This window comes from Astyanax mexicanus, chromosome 3 (genome assembly GCF_023375975.1).
Source record: "Astyanax mexicanus isolate ESR-SI-001 chromosome 3, AstMex3_surface, whole genome shotgun sequence".
NCBI lineage: Eukaryota > Metazoa > Chordata > Actinopteri > Characiformes > Acestrorhamphidae > Astyanax > Astyanax mexicanus.
Window position 1 is genome coordinate 46,305,536 of NC_064410.1, and position 20,004 is coordinate 46,325,539.

General features: G+C 41.7%; 1 protein-coding gene across 1 annotated transcript in view; it reads left to right on the plus strand.

The window, feature by feature from the left end:
- csmd2 (CUB and Sushi multiple domains 2) overlaps positions 1 to 20,004 on the plus strand; it is a 430,187-nt gene that overhangs the window by 316,847 nt on the left and 93,336 nt on the right. Inside the window, exons 33-36 of the mRNA XM_022683200.2 lie at positions 9,046 to 9,141; positions 10,127 to 10,330; positions 14,174 to 14,298; positions 19,216 to 19,312. Of these exons, the coding sequence (XP_022538921.2) occupies positions 9,046 to 9,141; positions 10,127 to 10,330; positions 14,174 to 14,298; positions 19,216 to 19,312 (522 nt within the window). The remainder of the gene's footprint in view (positions 1 to 9,045; positions 9,142 to 10,126; positions 10,331 to 14,173; positions 14,299 to 19,215; positions 19,313 to 20,004) is intronic.

Genomic DNA, 20,004 nt, shown 5'->3' on the forward strand with positions numbered 1-20,004 from the left:
AAGATCCCCATCAATGGATGGGGGCTTCTTCAATCAATCATAGTATACAGTGTTTATAAATATGTTTGTGCAAATGTTATGAATTTTGTGAGGTGCAATTCATACTCATTGTTGCACATTGATATGATTGTGGCCAGCACAGGCATCTGTTGGCTCTGGGAGTCTGACTTGCATTGGCTACCTAGTGATGTCGCGTTAGTGATGGTCCGTGAAACAGGCAGTGGCTGACGTCACATGTTTTGGAAGAGGCATGTAATCCTCCTCATACTTCTAGCTTTGCAACTGGGTGGGAAAATTTGCTAAATTAGGGAGAAAATTGTAAAAAAAAAAATAATAATAATAAAAAAAGGAGAAGCAATGAACAACTAGAAAAAAAGACTGCATAATTCTGTTGGATAAGAATTTGGAAAATAGTCATGTCAGAATAAATTAGCATTGTTTTTGGTCCATTAACCCACCCAAATGCCACGCATCAACTTAAGTGGAGAAAAATGTAAAATATGGGCTTCTTTTCTCAAATGCCATCATCACTGGATTGGATTCAGTTAGACTATGCTGGCACACCTAATAGAAACATATGGTTTATACTTTCGAAAGATTAAAAGTCACTGAGTAAATTCTTAAGGTGGGTGTGTTTAAGAAGTGACAGACGCCGGGCTTGTCTGCATTTCATGGTGCTGTGTAAAAGCCTGCAGCGTTTTTATAACATCGGTCCCTCCTGCAGTTTTAACTAGTTGAGTGGGGCCTTTTAAACTTGTCTCTCTGGGTCTCCAGCTGTTTAGCATCAGCACAAAATGTGCGTGGATGATTCTGCTTTAATTACCGGGATGTGCTGTGGCCGAGAGGAGGAAATCACTGTGTTTCTGTACTCAACATAACTTAATGACTCATAGACGCAAAGTTAAGGAGGCAGATTAATGCAGAGTTAAATAGTTCTGGCTTAGGAAGAAAAATAATAAATAATTAAAAAAAAAAAAAAAAAACTTGTTAGCATCAACTCTGACGCATTTAATATCCCCGTAGTGACAAACAGTACACGCTCAGGCTCCTTAGTGGCTGCTGACGCAGTGCATCAGAGCATTCCTCCTTCTGGGCTTCCATGTCGTCCCTGGTGACACATCTCCCCCGTGTGCACTGCTGCTATATTTCTTTGTGAACTCTGTGCTCAGTCAATTGTTGTTGTTTATACGGAGACTTCTACCATACACTTCACTCCAGACTTTCTTTTTATGCCCAGACACGACTGTAAAATCAGTGAAACGATTGCAGACTGTGAGAAGACTTCATGCTCTGTGGTGAAGAGAGTCTGTGTGGGCTGGTTGATGGTGGAGAAGATACTTATGACAAGATTTACACATCTGTCTGTCTGTTTGATGAACTCAAGGACAAGTGTTTTTTCTCCAGTCAATGAAGTGTACAATATATGTCTAAAAGTATGTAGACACCTGCTTAACCAGTGTTCTTCTGGTTCTTCTGGTTATGAAGAGCATTAGTGAGGTCATATACTGATATTGGAGGATTGTACTGACATGCCATATGTCAAGAGACATGCCCCATGATATTTGTCTTGTGTAGTGGATAATAAAGAACACTGCCTGACCAGTAGGATGTGTGCATTGAATGAGGATGGGATTTTTAGCCAGATGCCACCAGTCATGATCGTAACCACCCACCACACTGTCCACTGGGGGTGGTAATGCTTTTATGACATGTTTCTGGTATGCACATTGTGGACATTGTGGATCGAGGAATGTTAAGTTCCAGCTCAATTTGGAATGTCCCATCCATCTAGCACTCATTATTAGGCCTCACACAAACTCTCATAATTCACATTGAGCATGCTGGCCAGTGTTTAAACTTACTCACAAGATAACACCTTACAATGAATATAACAGGTATAGGCATTCCTAAGTTGTCTTTTAGGGTAACACTTCATGACCAATGTACTGTAGTCACCTTAGTATACTTCTGGTTCGCAAACACAAATCCAACTTATCCCATAAGCACTGGATGAAGCTCAATCTTTTTCACAGGATGTTGGGATGCTCTACATCTTTCATTGATGTGTGATGAAGCTGTGTGTGTGTGTGTGTGTGCAGCTGTGTCAGCAACATGTACACCTTAATAAAGCTAAATTTACTAATTATATTGAAAGTGTGAATACTTTTATTATAGTGTATATATTGTACCACATCATCTATATAACATAAATTCCTGCACATAGATTAATAAAAGTACAGTGTTGTACTTTTAGTGAATGGACAATTCCGGAAGATGCTGTCATCTGCAGTTGCATCACCAGCTGCCTATTTTAGTCCTTCCTACCCAGCACTGCTTTGCTGCTCCAGTATTACTGCAGTGCTGGTAATAATAGCATGGCTCAAATAAGCTGCAGGTGTAAATAAATCAGCAGTCAGGGTTTCCCCACGCCTCACCCCGGTTCGGATTATTAGCTGTCATTCTGACAGCTGCCCACAGTGGCTCGCTCTAATAACTACCCAGCATGCCACAGGCTCAGGTGACAGCACTGGTGTAACCCAATGTGTGCCGCGACCGTGCAGAACACAGAGCTCTTCCTTTCTCTGGTCACTGCAGGAATCCGTCAGCGCTAAACCTGAGCAAAACAAACGCTCTCATCGTGCCCAGCAGAGCCCCAGGGAACTGTGGGTTGGACGGGATCCTCCGCACACCGCTCCTCCCCTCAATCCATTGTGTGCATGCACATATGCACGCCGGCACAATGAAACACGCAGCATATGTTGAGTAATGAGATCCGCAGGGCAGTCTACCTGATGAGATGTGGGAGGAGATGTGAGACGGTAAATACCTGACAGCGAGGAAGAAAGCCATAAAATAAATGGCTCCAAAGAGATTTTCCCCTCATTTCAGAAAACTGCATTGATTCTGTTGTTTCACCAATTTATGAGCTGAAACATCTACAGTTGACTCTTGAAACTGTTGGATTGTATTCAACAGATTTAAAAAAAAAAATAGTGAACCTTTTAGTGGCTGATAATAATAGAACTGACTAAGTGTGTTTTACAGTATGCAGTCAGACTACAGCATTGATCAGAAGAATTAATCTGTAAAAGGTGAATTGATTGTATGCAAAATGTATCATCTCCAAGAAATGTATGCCGAATAATGCATCAAAATATATTCAAATATGTAAAAATTATAGTATGCTCAGTATGTACATATTTCACCTATCCCACCTGATATGTTGTAAATACCCTATAGATTGTGATATAAATTATTGTGATATATTTTATGTGTAAATTTAGTTACATTAAGACTCTTTTTTGTAAAGAAATTCAGTAGAAAATGTCAATGTTAACTGCAGTCAATCAAAAGATATAAGACCTTATGGTATGTAACATAGGGTTGCATAATACACTGAGATGCCAAAAGTCATAGGATATCAGTATGTACAGTAAATAGGTCATGAAATGTTATTTCAAGGACGGCTTAGAATAGGGCTAATAATGGGTGCAAGATGGATGGGTTACGCCATTTCCGAAACAGGAACTACCACCCACAATGGACAGTGTGCAGTGTTTGGTAAAGATTGTGATCAGTAAATTGTTAATTTAAAAAGACAAGCAACTCACATCCGCAGAAATCCACATTTAATGCCAGAGCTTTAATGGAACATGGAAAAATTATGAGACTTTAAACTAGTTCTCTTTCAAGCATTCGTTTCGGTGTCTCACTATGGGATAAGCCCCTTCCGCGTATGCCTCAGAAGCTCTATTCCACTACGCCAGCCAATGAGGCTGGCTGACAGCTGTGACGCTCGTGCTCACATCCCCCCGTATATAATACGGTGGCGCAGCGTCACCTCCTCATTCAAAACCTTCTTCTCGCTTCACACCAGAAGCCTCCACACACTCTCTCTTCTACAGGCCGCCTAAGCTAAACAGTCCACAGACGGAGTTAATACCTCCGTCGCCGGGCGCTTAGCGACTTTGAAGAGAAAGAGGATTTATTCTGGTCTTCACCATAGACCGAATATTTTCCTGTTTAGTCGGGTTGTCTCCAAACGACGGCTAAACGAACTAGCTAAGCTAACAACCACATTAGCATTAGCGCCGCGACTAGTTACTAGCCCCCTGTGCTAACGGTGAATAGATTGCCCACCACGCCATCGTCCACCGAATAGCGCGGTATAGCACAAATTAGCACACCAGCTAATTGTTTGCAGTAATGCAGGCAGTGCCGAGTGGAGATGGTGAACCCGCACGGTCGTGTCCCTGTGGGAATAAAATAGCTAGCCGGGACACGCACCATGTATGTGCCGCTTGCCTCGGGCTGCGACACGCCCAGGCAGCGCTGGCCGATCCCGGTTCGTGCTATCACTGCGCGCGGTTCACCGTCAAAAGCCTACGCCGCAGGCTGGCGCGCCAAGTCAGCCTGTCGGGTGGGGACCCGCTCATATCAGGCGATGCGAATCCGCCCAGTACACAGCAGGTCGCCATGCCCGCTGCATCATCCACTCCCGCTGGGGTGACCAGCTAGACACCCTCGCCCCACTCCCCACTCTGCTAGACGCAGAAGAGGATGAGCTGGAGGGAGAAGAGGATGATATGAACGACGGATCCGAATTTCTCATCTCTGACGAGGATGATGAATTTGAGGATTCACCGTTCCTCCCCTCCGCCCAGATGGTAACACTCCCATGTGCCATGGAGGTCACTAGTGAATCGGGAGAGTCACCACACTCTCAGTTTCTAAATGTGGACCTCCAGGATGTGCTAAAGCGTGCAGCTGAAAAGCTGAACATCCCGTGGCCAGCCGTGCTAGCGGAGACTGCAAAGTCACGCTATGAGGGAAGGAGATTGCCTAGGGCGAAGCGGGCAGCGAGACAGCTACTCCCCATATTTCCAGAGCTTATGGAGGAGTTAGCTATGTGCTGGAAGGAGAAGCCCTTTACGGGAAAAACTCCTATCCAAGGAGGATCTGCTCTTGATCTGGAGCGTATGGAAGAAGAAGGACTTCTTCGCATGCCCCCCATGGAGCCCCTGGTAGCAGCACACCTGCATCCCAGCCGTGTGCGTGGGGTTGGAGCCGCAGCCTCCAACCCCACGCTGCCCTCCAAGGCAGACCGCTTTCAGTCGAGCATGACCGATCGGGCTTATAAAGCGGTCGCCCTGTCTGCGAGAGCCCTTAACGCCATCTCCATGCTTACAGCCTACCAGGCTGAGCTGCAGGACGACGCGTCAGCCACGCCAGGCTCACCTCTATGGGAGGAGATTTGTGTTATCACGGATCTCTCCCTCCGTCTTCAGAGATGTGCGGTCCAAGCGGCAGGCAAAGCCATGGCCACGATGGTTGTCCAGGAAAGGGGCAGGTGGCTGAATCTCGCGAATCTCTCAGACAGGGAGAAAGAGGCCATTCTGGATGCACCGGTTGTGCCCAGGGGCATCTTCGGCTCCGCTCTCGCGCTGATGCAGAAGCGGTGCGAAGAAAAGAAGAGGGACGATGAAGCGCTCCAGCTGTGCCTACCCAGGAAATCACAGCCGGGACCTACAGCTCCTCCTCGCCCTCCTTTCACACAGGCTGCAGCCCGTCCGACTGTCGGTTTTCGTATTCCTAAACGGCCGAGACCACAGCCGGATCAAAGCAGAAGCGCTGAAAGCAAGACAGCTTGGTCCAGGAAGCCCCAGACGCTACCACAAGCTGCCCAGCCGCCCCCCAACTCATCCTCACGGATGGTGAGGAGGCAGAAAAAGTCAGCCTGATGGGTATCTGGCGCGGGGAGGAAGCCAATCTGCCCCCCATTTACTGGCTCCTCTCCCTAATGTTCAGGCGAAACGCAGTTCAGGCGCTCCCATATGTTCTGTGTGCCAACCATGCCCAGTTCGCACACCAAGCACACCCTCACTCATTTCAGCAGTGATGTGTTCAATAAAGCCAAGTGGTTCTGTGTTTTATGCTCGTTACATGTTGCAAAACAGAATAAAACGCAAAATGTTGCAAAACATAAAAGGCATAAAGCCGAAGCCTCAGGGAGTGTCTCTGCTCTCTGGGCTAAAAAGCCACACACACGCTATCTCAGCACAGACAGGTCGCGCATGCGCAGTACACGACACGTGTAATCACAGTGCGCTGCCGCTGGAGGGCGCGAGAACCACATGGCTGGACAATTGGAGCACATGCGTTTCGTCCCGCTGGGTGCTCAGAACGATGCGAAATGGTTACAGGCTACAGTTCAACACACAGCCTCCCCATTTCACGGGAATCGTTTATTCTCGAGCCACAAGGGAATCGGCTCACATTCTTCAGGAGGAAATTTCCTCATTACTGAAGAAAGGAGCGATAAGAGTAGTGCCACCTGGACAAAATCAGGACGGGTTCTACTCTCGGTACTTTCTGGTTCCCAAGAAGGGGTCCCAAACTTTACGACCCATTCTGGATTTACGTGCTCTGAATATATATTTAAGAAAATACAAGTTCAGAATGCTTACTCATTCAGCTCTACTGAAGTGTATACGCCCAGGCGACTGGTTTACATCCATCGACCTGAAGGACGCTTATTTTCATATCAGCATATATCCCCCGCATAGGAAATACCTAAGATTTGCCTTCGCGGGGATAACGTACGAGTATTTGGTTCTCCCCTTTGGTCTCTCACTCAGCCCGCGGGTGTTTGTGAAATGCACGGAGGCGGCGATAGCTCCGCTGCGAAAACGGGGCATTCGTATCGCTACGTACATAGACGACTGGCTCGTTTTAGCTCAGTCGCAATCAGAAGTGACAGAACACACAATGTTCCTTGTGGAGCATCTTCTAAAACTGGGATTCCAGTTAAACACAGAGAAGAGTGTGTTGGTTCCAACCCAGTGCATATCTTATCTGGGGCTGACACTGGATTCAGTGTCGCTCAGGGCATGTCTATCTGCAGAAAGAGCTGCAAAGTTCAGAGTGTGTTTGGATGCCTTTCGAATGGGAAACACGATCCCATTTCGCATGTGTCTTAGACTTTTGGGCATGATGGCCTCAGCCATAGACGTTATCCCTCTGGGACGTTTATTCATGAGGGATTTCCAGCGCTGGGTGGCCTCGCTCAGGTTGGATCCGTTACGTCACTCGCGCTGGAAAGTGAAAGTCACGCAGACGGCGCTGATGGCTTTGTGTCAATGGAAGCGCGAGCGCTTCTTAACACAGGGGGTCCCTACGGGCGTCGTGCATGCTAGACGGGTAGTGACGACGGATGCGTCACTGTCTGGTTGGGGGGGCATTCACGAGGGCCGGACAGTTAATGGCAGGTGGAGTCACCGGCAGCGATCCATTCACATAAACTGTCTTGAGATGCTGGCGGTTCAGCTAACACTCAGACATTTTCTCCCTTTTCTAAAGGGCTGTCACGTTCTCGTGAGGACGGACAATACGGCGGTAGTGGCGTATATCAACCGTCAGGGAGGGCTGCGCTCCCGTCCGTTACACACACTGGCCCGCAGGTTGATTTTATGGAGTAGTGTTCACTTTTTATCCCTAAGAGCTACACACGTTCAGGGGATCTTGAACAGGGCGGCAGATCTGCTGTCGAGGGGTAATCCCCTTTATGGGGAATGGACACTCAACAGCTCAGTTGTCCAACAGATTTGGGAGCGTTACGGCAGAGCAACAGTGGATCTGTTTGCGTCATTAGAGAATGCGCAGTGCCCGCTGTTTTACTCGCTGCACGATCAGAGTGCCCCGCTGGGAGTCGACGCTTTCTCACACGAGTGGCCACGATCGCTGCTTTACGCGTTTCCTCCAATCGCATTAATCTCCCCAACTCTAGCCAGAGTAAGGGAAAAAGGTCTGACCATGATCTTAATAGCTCCACACTGGCCGGGCAAGCATTGGCTGGCGGAGGTCACGCAGCTTCTCCATGGCAACCCCTGGCCCCTCCCATTGCGTAGGGATCTACTGACGCAGGCAGGGGGGGAAATATTTCATCCACACCCGGAACGACTAGCCCTATGGGCTTGGCCCGTGAGTGGTTTGGCTCAAGTGTAACAGAGTTACTGCCTAAAAAAAAAAAAAAAAAAAAAAAAAAAAAAAAAAAAAGAGGGAGAGCTGCCTCCACTAGGTCCCTTTTTGGATACAAGTGGGGAGTGGTTTGAACAGTGGTGTTCAGAGAAACTTAAAACCCTGTCCCTATGCTCTGGGAGTTATACTTTATTTCTCACAAGACCTGAGAGTTAGGTATTTCCCCGCAGTTAAGCTGTACATGGCAGCTATTGCAGTGTGGCATGTGATGAGATAACATCCTTTAGTGTGCCACTTTGGGCACGGTGATTGTTACTTGCCTCCAAACCCCGTCTCTGTTTTGGGGTTTATCTTCAAATAGTACTCAGGTTAGCCTTGGCTAACAGGAAATGTATTAGGTAACAAAGACTATCGCACTGAAATTCAGAAGCGATTGCTTTGGCTTACACTGGTAAAGTGCCTTATTTAGATTTGGCTGGTTGACAGTGTGTTCGGGCAGGCTTGTCTGGCAATACGGGAGTTAGGATATCCCATAGTGAGACACCGAAACGAATGCTTGAAAGAGAACTTTAGGTTACTTGCGTAACCCCGGTTCTCTGATAGCATGAGTGAGGTGTCTCACCAGACCACCCTCCTTGCAGCGTGAAGCGAGGAAGAGGTGTGCCTGTTTTGAATGAGGAGGTGACGCTGCGCCACCGTATTATATACGGGGGGATGTGAGCACGAGCGTCACAGCTGTCAGCCAGCCTCATTGGCTGGCGTAGTGGAATAGAGCTTCTGAGGCATACGCGGAAGGGGCTTATCCCATAGTGAGACACCTCACTCATGCTATCAGAGAACCGGGGTTACGCAAGTAACCTAAAGTTTCTATCCCATGACATTTGCCATGTTTTTTTTTTTTCTTGCGAAAAATCAGATGCAATTTGTTGACACTTTTTTTTGCAGCTTAATACATAAGCAAAACTGTAATAAAACTGTACATAACAAATAACATAACATAACACATCAAGTACAATACGCAGTAAAACGTTTTTGATGTCAAATATTTCTCTATGATATTTTCTACAGGTGAGTCCCTTCCACTGGCAACCTCCAACCAGATCCTGATCCGCTTCACCTCCAAAGGACAGTCCTCCTCCAGAGGCTTTCACCTGGTCTACCAAGGTATGCTGGGAAACTAGGCTGCTAAGCACTCTCCACCTTTATCGCACCTACCACCACCCGTATGCCTTTATCATACCTACCACCCACAGGCTAGAGATGCTCATCACCATCAGTTTATAGGTCTGCAGTCCCTAAAGTGGAAAAAGGGCTGAATTATTTAAACATGCTCACCTACCTTCAGACACACACATATACGCACACACACGCACACACACAGATTAACAAATGACACAGTGAATGTGGTGCACCTTAGTGGTTGCTGTGGGGCCTGCCTCCCAGCATGTCCTAGCTCTCTTTCTCTATAATAGATGGCCTGGCTTTTAGGAGCAGAGGTGGTATTATTGTACAGTTCCATCTCGTCAGCCTGCTGTAGGCATGGGCCTGCACATTTCCCATCGTGTCCTTAATGGAAAAGTACTGCAAGGTGTATCAGTGTTTAAAAGGTGTTGTTGTGAGGTGTCACTTCCAGCCTGGTTCACTTTCAGTCCTGCTATGGTTTTACCTCAGCATTATTAGACCTAGATAATACTTTGGAGGGAAACCCACTAATTCATGCTGTTTATGTCCTAAATGTATTAGTTAAGAACAGTTTTAACCCCTTATCAGGCCAGGATATTTGTCAATTGCCTGCCTGACATTACACCACTAAATCTTGAGAATTTCTATTCAAGCATTACATGAAAAAGCTTTTATGATTGATGAGGAACATTAGTGAAAAGCATAATTGTAATTGTAATAGAAAATACAGAGAAAAGGGTTTTGTTTCACCTACACATGTAGCCTGTAGATGGTATAAGGCATGTTAAGGGGTTGAAGAGTATTGTGGTATTATTGTCATTTTGCTATACATTTATATGAACAACAACCTTCTTTTTTTGCCAACTTTGACCTAATTAATAATCCCCTTTATCATGTAAATTTTTTTGTTCTACTGTGGAATAAATAGTTACTTTATAAAAAATTCGCTCTCTCTCATTCACTCTAGCTGTCCCAAGAACCAGCGCAACTCAGTGCAGCTCAGTCCCGGAGCCCAGGCATGGCAGACGCACAGGAAACAACTTTGCTGTGGGAGCTGTGGTGCGATTCGAGTGTAACGCAGGATACGTGCTGGAAGGCCCGAGCGCCATCGAATGCCTGACTGTTCCCAATGCCCTGGCCCAATGGAACAGCACCATCCCCAGTTGCATCGGTGAGACAGTCCCTCTGGGGCTTCAGCGTTTTCATCCTCATTGCACACATATTGCCACAGGCACTATTGCTCACCTGGGAGTCTCACTGAGTGTACAGCATATCATGTCCTTTGAATGTGTTCATGGCACTTTTCAGATTGTACATGCCCACACTGTTAAATATGCAATGCACACTCCTACATTTTCTTTCCTTTTTTGTGGAAAGAGCAAGCAAAGAGCTGGCTCAGTGTTCAGCTTAAAATGTTTGCATATAAAAGCCTGTCCAAGTTAATGTACTGTTCAAAAGCCATATACCAGATTTTATTCCCTTTTAGTCCTTTAAAAAAAAAAATACAATCATACATATTTGACCAGAAATGCCTTATGAAAATGATTAGGTAAAATTAAATGTTTTACAATAATGGATCCCATGGTTCTTAGGTTTTGTGCCACCTCCCAAAATGCTAACTTAAACTAGGCAACCTGGTTAAGCTGGTTGATCAGCCTAGTTCAAGGAAAACTGGTCCAAAAGCATGACCACCTTGAGAGAGCTGATCATTTAGTATGATCAGCTGACCAAGCTGGTCAACCAAAATAAAATGCTGCCAAGAGCTAACTTACCAATATAGAGTATGTTTTCACCTTGATGAGCAGCTTTCCAACCAACTTCACCTTCACAGACCACCTAAGAACATCTAACCATCTAGCTACCTTGATTTGTCAGAGGGCATAATTCATCATCCATAGGTGAGAGTGAGTTGGGTGTGTGTAGTAGCCTGTGATGAACTAGTTTCCTGTCCAGGGGGTATTCCTGCCTTGAACCCAATGATCCTGAGGCTGTGAACGCACTGCAACCAGGGAAAAAAGGAGATAAATGGATGTTTCATAATTTAGTGGATTCACTACTTTTATCACAACGTCCATGCTTTTCAGGAGACTTTTGCAGATATGTGCAGAAAGCTCACTCCTCCAAAGTTCACTCTTAGAATTTTGAGTATTTTCTGATTCTCAACATCTAAAGATAAAGTATATATTCCAGGTATGTTCTGTAACATTGAGGTCTGGTCTCTGAGAACGCCATCAGCTCCTGTTTAATTCTGTTTTTTTCTTTTAGTCTCAGCATTTCTTGGTTTTACTTTTCTTGCTTGATTGCTTTGTCACCATCTCGAAGATTTAAGTGCTTTAAGTTTCTTTGTCTTCCTTGGGCCAGATCCCTCACTGTTGTTGGTGCCCCCCATTTGTTTTGAATACAACTTTTTAGACTTCTATGCTGAAAACTTCTACAACAAACAAAGCAAAGAGCTAGAAACCATCAATAGCTTCCACAGCTATCATCCCCAATCCCGTCCTGAATTTCCCTGAGCTGAGGGAGGGAATTGTGTGCGACTGCTGTATATGAGACTAGCATCTCCCTCTGCATCTGCTTCTTCACCACCTCTACCTGAGAGGCTGAGAGATGTGCAGCACATTAGCTGGCAGATTGTTCCTCACTGCAGCTGTGGTGGTGCTCCTGGAGGAGAGCGATGGTAAATAGGCTGGAGTGTTCTCCTCCTGAGAGGGACCTGTCTCGCTTGCCTTCTCCTGCCTGCCTAACAAGCAGCGGCACACAGATGTGGGCCAACAGCCATGGCCTCCAGTGCTATACATACTCACAGGACAGTGCAGATGCTGCTGCAGGTACGCTGTGCAGTGGCCTGCACGCACACAGATGCTGCAGATGCCTACCTGTGCGCTCCACTGCAGCCACCAGATGTTTGGCCAGGGGAGCTCCAGCAGAAGAGGCAGAGGTGTCAGAGTCCAAGACCTTAAAAAATGTCTGGGTGTCTGATGAGGGCATTGTGTTGAATCATTTTAAAGATGCTGATTTAACCCTTGTGTGGTGTTCGGGTCTGTGGGACCCATTTTCATTTTTCATGAAATGATACATTTTTTAATTTTTTTTTTTAACTCAAACTCATTGGCATTGGCTCATGTTCTGTGAAAAACATATATCAAAACACATTTTTGATAAACACACACTGTACACTAGTTTTTACACTAAAAACTAATAAAAAAAATAGTAGCACTTTTTAAAAGAAATGTAACATAAGAAAGGTAAAGGGCAAATATTAACCATGTAAGCTGTTTTATCTATATTGCTTGCAATTTAGGTGAAGCAAGCATGTGTTAAGCATTTTAATGTAAAATTGCTTAATTTTGCTGAATTAAATACAAGTAACCAAGTAAATGAGTAACAAAAATATGAACACCACACAAGGGTTAACTGAATATATGTCGGAATGTTAAAATTAAATATGTTCTTTTGTATTGCAACATCTATATAATATGTGCTAAAGAATTAAAATCATCCTTTGAATTCTACTGCCATGTCAGTCACACCCATGTAATATAGAAAAGGAGGAGACATGATTAATCATCACAATAAAAAGATTTGTTTGATTTTGGTGTGGTTTTAGTTTCATATTATTGTTTTAATCATAAGAACACATGTTTCAGAGGATACCATCAGGTCACATAGGGTATTTTGTAATCATTAATTTGACAATTACTCGATACCTCATAGCAACTGCCTAGCAACCACCCAGCAAGCAACCAGTCAGGAACACTGTAGCAAGTGCAATCACCTTGCAACATCATAAAAATCAAATGGGATATCTTATAACCACCTAGTAACACCATACAATCCCCAAAGCCTAGCACTAGCTAAAATATAGCTAAAGCCTGAAAAAAATCCAACAACAAGCACACAACATCATAGAAACCATAGCAACCATTCTGCACTTCCTTTAGGAAATTCACTTTTTTCAGTTCTTTCATAATGAATTTCAATTCAGATTTGGCATATATAGATCTTGTCTCCAGAAAGTGGTATTCACATTCCTAAAAGACACAATTTACACATGCCTTTCTGGGCAAGCTGAAACATACATAATCATCGCTGAAAGTTACACATTATTATTCAGTAATATGTAGTCCTGCCTGTTTCACCAAGTTAGTAGTGATTTGAGCACAAAATAGCACTGATAGAGATCACAATTAGTTTTAAGCTGTGATGCCATAAAAACTATGTTTATAAATTAAATATTTGAGTGTAAAGGACATTTTAAAGGTTTAAAGTACCTACATATGATTGACCAATTTTACATCTCTTTGAACTCACATAGTTCTTTTACGTCTTTTTATATGACATCATAGTATATCATAGCATAAACAAGTTTAAAAAAAAGACAGGACATGTGATTAGCATATTAGCAGTACACCATAATATAAAACCCCATTTTGTTCAAGTTATTTCTGTATGGAAGCCTGTTTCAACCAGGTAAATTTAGCTGTTTTTCTTTATAGTGCACTATATTTAATTATTAGCTTTTTGTGTAAATCAATAACATAAGTTACTGTATTACTTCTGGTGGAAAAAAACATGTTGGCATTTGTGGCAATTAGATTATCATAATTAAATTTGATAGAATTAGTTAATAGATTTTATATACTGCTGCTTGAAATAAAAATAAGGTTCTATTCTTTAATAGACAGTGATGTCTGAGAATCAACAATAAAAGCTTCTCACAGCCGTACATAGAATCACTGACTCCTTATTTAATTACCGCCTTTGGTAAATCAGAGTAATCTCTTCTGAGTTCTTCACTGTATGAGAGAGAAAAACTCATATAAATGCATATTCAATAAGCTGTATTGATCTTAACTTACCTGTAATATGGGCCACAGTTTCTTTTTAAACACATTTCACTGAATATGATGCTGCGATATGCTAATCTCTCCTCTCCTAGTGTGTATTACTGTTCTTGAATGCTGTCTTTTACAGACTTTTTAAGTCTCTCCCTGTCTCTTCTATTTTACTACAGTACCATGTGGGGGGAATCTGACTCAGCGCACCGGTACCATCCTGTCTCCCGGGTACCCTGAACCCTACCTGAACAGCCTGAGCTGCGTGTGGAAAATCACGGTGCCAGAAGGATCAGGAATACAGGTATGTTCCTCTTCAAAGCACAATACACCCTTCAAAGCCTTTCCTTTCTCTCAGCTTTGTTATAAAGATGACACAGCAAATGAGACTCTTTCAGGCTGTAGTCTGACATTTCTTGGTCTTTTAAGTTGTGTCAGTGAAGGGCTATTAACAAGTCTGATGTACTTCCAAGTTGTTTCCTTTTAAATGTGTCATTTTTTTTTTTTTTTACTTCAGTGCAGGTTATGAAAGTTTTAGAATCTCATAGACAAGATAAAAATGCCCTCCATTCTGGGATTTCGACCAGTGTCTCCATGGCCCTTAATTCTTGGCGTCATGCCTCATAACTCTGTCCAATATTACCTCCCTGGCACCTTCAAAGCTTGGCTATAAAGAGTTCTCTGAGCTTTTTTGGCAGCTGTGTAGGATCAACTATCCCTTCCACAAAACATTGACTCCCTTGCCTGGATTAAGTAGACTGTTCAATTTGCCTAATTTTGTATCCAGGGGAGACGGTTTAGGAAAGTTATGGGACATTAACTGTGGCCACAAAGTTTAATAAATAAGTACGTAAATATTTAGAAGACATTTGTGTCTATTTTACATGAAATTAAGAAGAATTAAAGTTTTTAGCAAACACTGAACTTCCATTGTGGACCTAAGATTGATCCCTGAGGAACACTCACTCACAGCCAAAGGCACTAACTCTCTTCACTTCACTTTTCACATTTTTACAATAATAAGAAAAAACACAAGTCACAATTTTCATAGTGTTGTTTGCTAAGCTTGGCAATATTGTTTCTGCTCATTGTGGAAGTGTAAACTCTGTAAGTAATCCATTAGTGTAAGTTTTATAGGCAATTTCCCTGTGTCCCTTTAGTTCATCGCAGGGATTTTCATTGCGTTGGTTGATTTCAGCATTAAAGCGCTATAATCTTCACACTAAAGCCCAGTTAGAGACAAGGTAGCTCACTGAATTGCTCAATAAATTTGCAGCATAAATTGTTAAGCTCTGTAACTGGCAACTGTTTAATTTAGCATGAAAAAAACACTGCCTGTTTTTGTTTAAAACATTTCACAAATTATACAGTAGGGAATACTGCTTTCACTTCAAGCATGTTTTTATATTTTATTTTATATAAAAGGATAATAAAGCAGTTACATAATTTATTCAGCCATATCTGCCTTAACTGTTTAAGAATTAAGAACTGGATTAAAAATTACATTCCACCTAATTACCATCAATCATCATATATACCTTATTATTAGGCATTATATGCCACAATATATTATTATATACCATATTAACTTAGTCTAAACATGATGAAAGTTATTTTAGGAAGTTCTTCTTCTCCTATAACGCTGACTTTTCTTTAGATTTGAAGTTTCGCTTAGACAACAATGACATTCACACTCTTTGGCCAGCAATATTTCAGTTTACATATTCTTGTATGCAGTTTAGCTTTTGTATGTAGACCCCTATTGACTATTTGTCTGGTCAAATTGAATCAACCCATCTATGTAAATAAAAAAAAAGAACATAATAACATAATTTTCCCCACAAGCAGATTACTTAGGTAAGAGGGACTTGTTTGTCTCTATGTAAAGCTGCTAACAAGCAACGAGGGATGATATGGGAATTATGAGCAGATGACATGTCTCTCCAAATCATCACTGATCATCAGTAAATTCTTCATTTCATTTGGAAATTAAAGGATCAGAGTCTGGAGGAAGAATGAAGAGACACACAGTCCAAACTGCTCGAGGTCTAGTGTGAAGTTTTCACAATCAGTGATGGTTTGGAGAGACATGTCATCTGCTGGTGTTGATCCACTGTGTTATATCACGTCTAAAGTCTGCGCAGTGTTTTCCCAGAAAATCTTACAGCACTTCATGCTTCCCTGAACATGCTGACAAGAAGGGAATTTCATTTTCCAGCAGGACTTGGCACACTGCCCACATTGCCAAAAGTACCAGTTAATCTTATATAATATTCTAGTTTTCTGAGACACTGATTTTTGGGTTTTGTTGGTTGTGACATTTAAATAAATAAACACTTAAAATAGTCGCTCTGTGTGCAATATTTTTTTTTAAACTGATTTATTGAAATAAAATAACTTTTCGATGGTACTGTAATTTTTTGAGATGCTCTAGTATTCCAGAAGCTATAATAATTGCCTAGTATAACTGAGGGACATCTAGGCTCTGCCTCGCCTGTAATATGTTGTGTTTTTTTTGGCTGTTGTCCGACCTCATGCCTGTTTGTTATGGTTTTACCTGAAGCCTGCCAATTGTAATGAATGCTTAATGCTCATACATCCAGCCAACCTACCTGATCGCTACACGCAGACAGAAGCTGCAGGAGTCTTGAAAACAGCTATTTAGAATCATGCCGAGAAAGGAGATATGAAAGGATGGAGCGTCTCAAACTCAGAAACATGTTTGTAACTGTCTGTTAATGCCCCTCGTGATTTGTTTGCTTTATGTTCTGCAAGAAATCAGAATGTTGTTTTGTTGTTTCACAGATTTTACAGCCTTAACTCCTTTAACTCTGTTATTTTACTTTCATTTTTTTTTTACAATTATAGCCATTCTACTAATTATTGATAAAACAATAAGTAGTAAATATGTAATGAGGAGTAACTATTCACTACATTTAGTAACCTATAAATATGCAGTACCTACTAATTATTCAATTAAGCAATTGAATTATACCATAGCAGTTTGTGCTATAACGTGTAATATTGGCACTGAGGGTACAGCACAAATCTTGGGCACGAACCTCAAGCTATTTTAACACAGTTTTCGCAGTTTATTGAAAGATTTTTTTCAGTTAAAGACGATGAGAAAATACAATCTGTTTGGTTATAAACACTGCATGAGTTAAAATAGTTATATTGTTGCTCTGTTTGTAGCTGCGCTGTTTGGCTTGTAAGCGCTGCATCGTTACCAAGCTTTGATTACAGTGCATTACCAGCTAATAATGGCACTCATAGAACGCCTCTCAGCCAATCACATTGCAAGGTTGGAACTAACTGTGGTATAATAAGTAGTAATTATTTATCAACTAATTCAATACATGCTAATTAAAAAATAGCTACTAATTGTTAAGCATCTCAAGTACTTGCTTACTGTGTATACACTTATTTTTCGGCACCTTAGTATTCAATAACTAGTCATTTTACATAATAATATAGCAGTTATTTATTACATACGAATAGGACTGCTTATTCAGAATTTACTAGTTTTAGTTCCTGTTTAACTCAAAATTATGCAGTAAGTATTTATAATACTTAATAAAATACTTAACTATATTATATTTAATATAATAAGGGTCTCACAATTATTTAGTAAGTACTAATTATCCAGTACCTACTATAAAGTATAAATATAATATATAATATAAATATATTATATTTAATATAAAATACAATACTATAAACTATAAAGTATCTATTAATGTTAAATGATGTGTATATATATATATATTTTTTTAATAATGTTATTTTGTGTTGATTTTGCCTACAAATCATTTATCTCATTTATATTCACTAAATACTAATTTAATACTAATAATAATTTAATTAAACTATCTAATTCAAGTCTTTGGGGTAAATAGTTTTAAGTTTTGCATTTTAACCAGTATGTAGTCTTGAAGGACATGACTAGTCTACACTATAGAATCACTGTAAGAGTCTATGCAGACTAGCAGCTTGTTGTAACTCCATCTGAATCTGGATGTTGTGTTCCTCAGATGTGTAGAACACCTGCTCTAGCTGCTTCAAACACTGGAAAAAGGAACAAGGTGGAACCTGTGTAGGAATCCATGATTCTGAGTGAGAGGGGGATAAGGATTGATGTGGAGTGAGGGATTAAGAAGCGAGATAGATTGAAAGAGAGATTCTTTTTCTCTGAGAGACTGATGGAGAGCAGGTTAGAGTGAGTGGCAGAGATGGATGAGGGATAATATGGGGAAGGTAAAGAAGGTCATCTGTGCACTGCCTGATCTCTCTTTTCCATCACAACCAGTCACATACAGCTAATGCTGCATGGAGCGTCTGATTCGAGAACAGATTGGGAAAGATGAGGGAGGCGATGCTAATGGTACTTCTTGCTCTAAGAGACAGACTATTGACATAGTGATCATAATGCAAATGATGCGAGATTGAGTGTATGGAAATCTAAAAGTCATATGTTTAGCATTGATATTTACATGTTTATTGATTGGGCATGAATGGGCTCTTCTGGATAAAGTGTTTTACACATTTTCATACATTTTTTTCTCTCTGTAATGTTGTAAAGCACAGAAAAAGAAAAAGAAAATCTACAGAAAAAGAAGTGAACAGAAAGGAAAAAATAAAAGAAAATGCTTCAGTAGCCTATAAAGATATGCCTGTTGTTATTATTATTACTTTATTTAAATATTTATATATATTTTTGGTTGTATTAGGGCTGATCTTGTTTAATGTCTATATTATATTGAAGCCTCCTACAGTATAGAAACCTCTTCACTTTCCTCACAGTTCGGATTCAGCCAGCGTGGCGGGCACAAATAAACGTAGAATTTGACTGCAGGGCTATCAGATGTGACAATCTCCCAATGATAGCCACAGCCATGCCAGTGTGACCAAACAATTTTTCAGCCTGTTTGAGGGTGAGGCAAAAATAGATACCTGCCATAATATTTACTGGGCTGCACATTGACAAACGCAGTGGAAAAAAAGAGGCCTCTACAGAGCTTATATACGCCGGAGAAAGAGGGAGTTTGTTTTTAGATTTCGAGAGCTGGGTCTTAGTGGACCAATAGCTGTGGAGTTAAAAGCGTTCTGTCTGTCTTTTCACCACGAACTTTACACCATACCGAGGCCTGAGTCACACTCAAACTCAATATTTCATTCTCCATGCTGTCACAACCTGACTGTTTTCTTTGGTCTGTTCCAGATCCAGGTGATCAGCTTTGTGACTGAGCAGAACTGGGACTCTCTGGAGGTGTTTGATGGGGGCGACAATACGGACACCATGCTGGGCAGCTTCTCAGGTGGGCTGCCCTCTCGCCAGGCTATGCTGATTCATTACTCATTCAGCCATTGTTTTTTTTGTTTTTTTTTTACCTTTTTAAATGCTTTGAACAGCCCCCTATGGGAACTCCAGGACTGAAGTGAGTTATAAGACTAGTTTATGCTTATTGGCATTGTAGGAACTGAATGAAGCTTTATATGTGTGAATGTAATAAAGATATATACAGAGGTGATTACACTATGAGACATTCCTGGGAATGAGCATTATCCTGCTAAAAATTTTGATTTAGATGCCCTGCAATGAGATTGTTTGCCCAAGTGTTGTATGTGATGTCTCCCCAGCCATTAGATGAGAGCAACAGCAGGATTAAAGAGCTCACCACAATGCCTCCATACTCAAACCCAGATGTTACGGTTGCAGAATACATGTATGGTACCACTTTAAAATAAGGCTTCTTTATGAAGAGTTTATAATTACTTTATTAATTAGTTTTTTTATGTTATTAATTAGGCTAATAAAAATGTATAAACCATTAATAAACAGTTACAGCACATTCCTAGAAAGGACAACAGTTGCCTGCCATTTTCCAAATAGTAATTCCACATACTGTACATTTATACTATTAAAGCTGAGATTTTTCTGGATGCTTGTTTTACTTGGTCTGTTCCATCAGTCAGCATTAACATATCTGTTAGTAGCATATATGTTAAC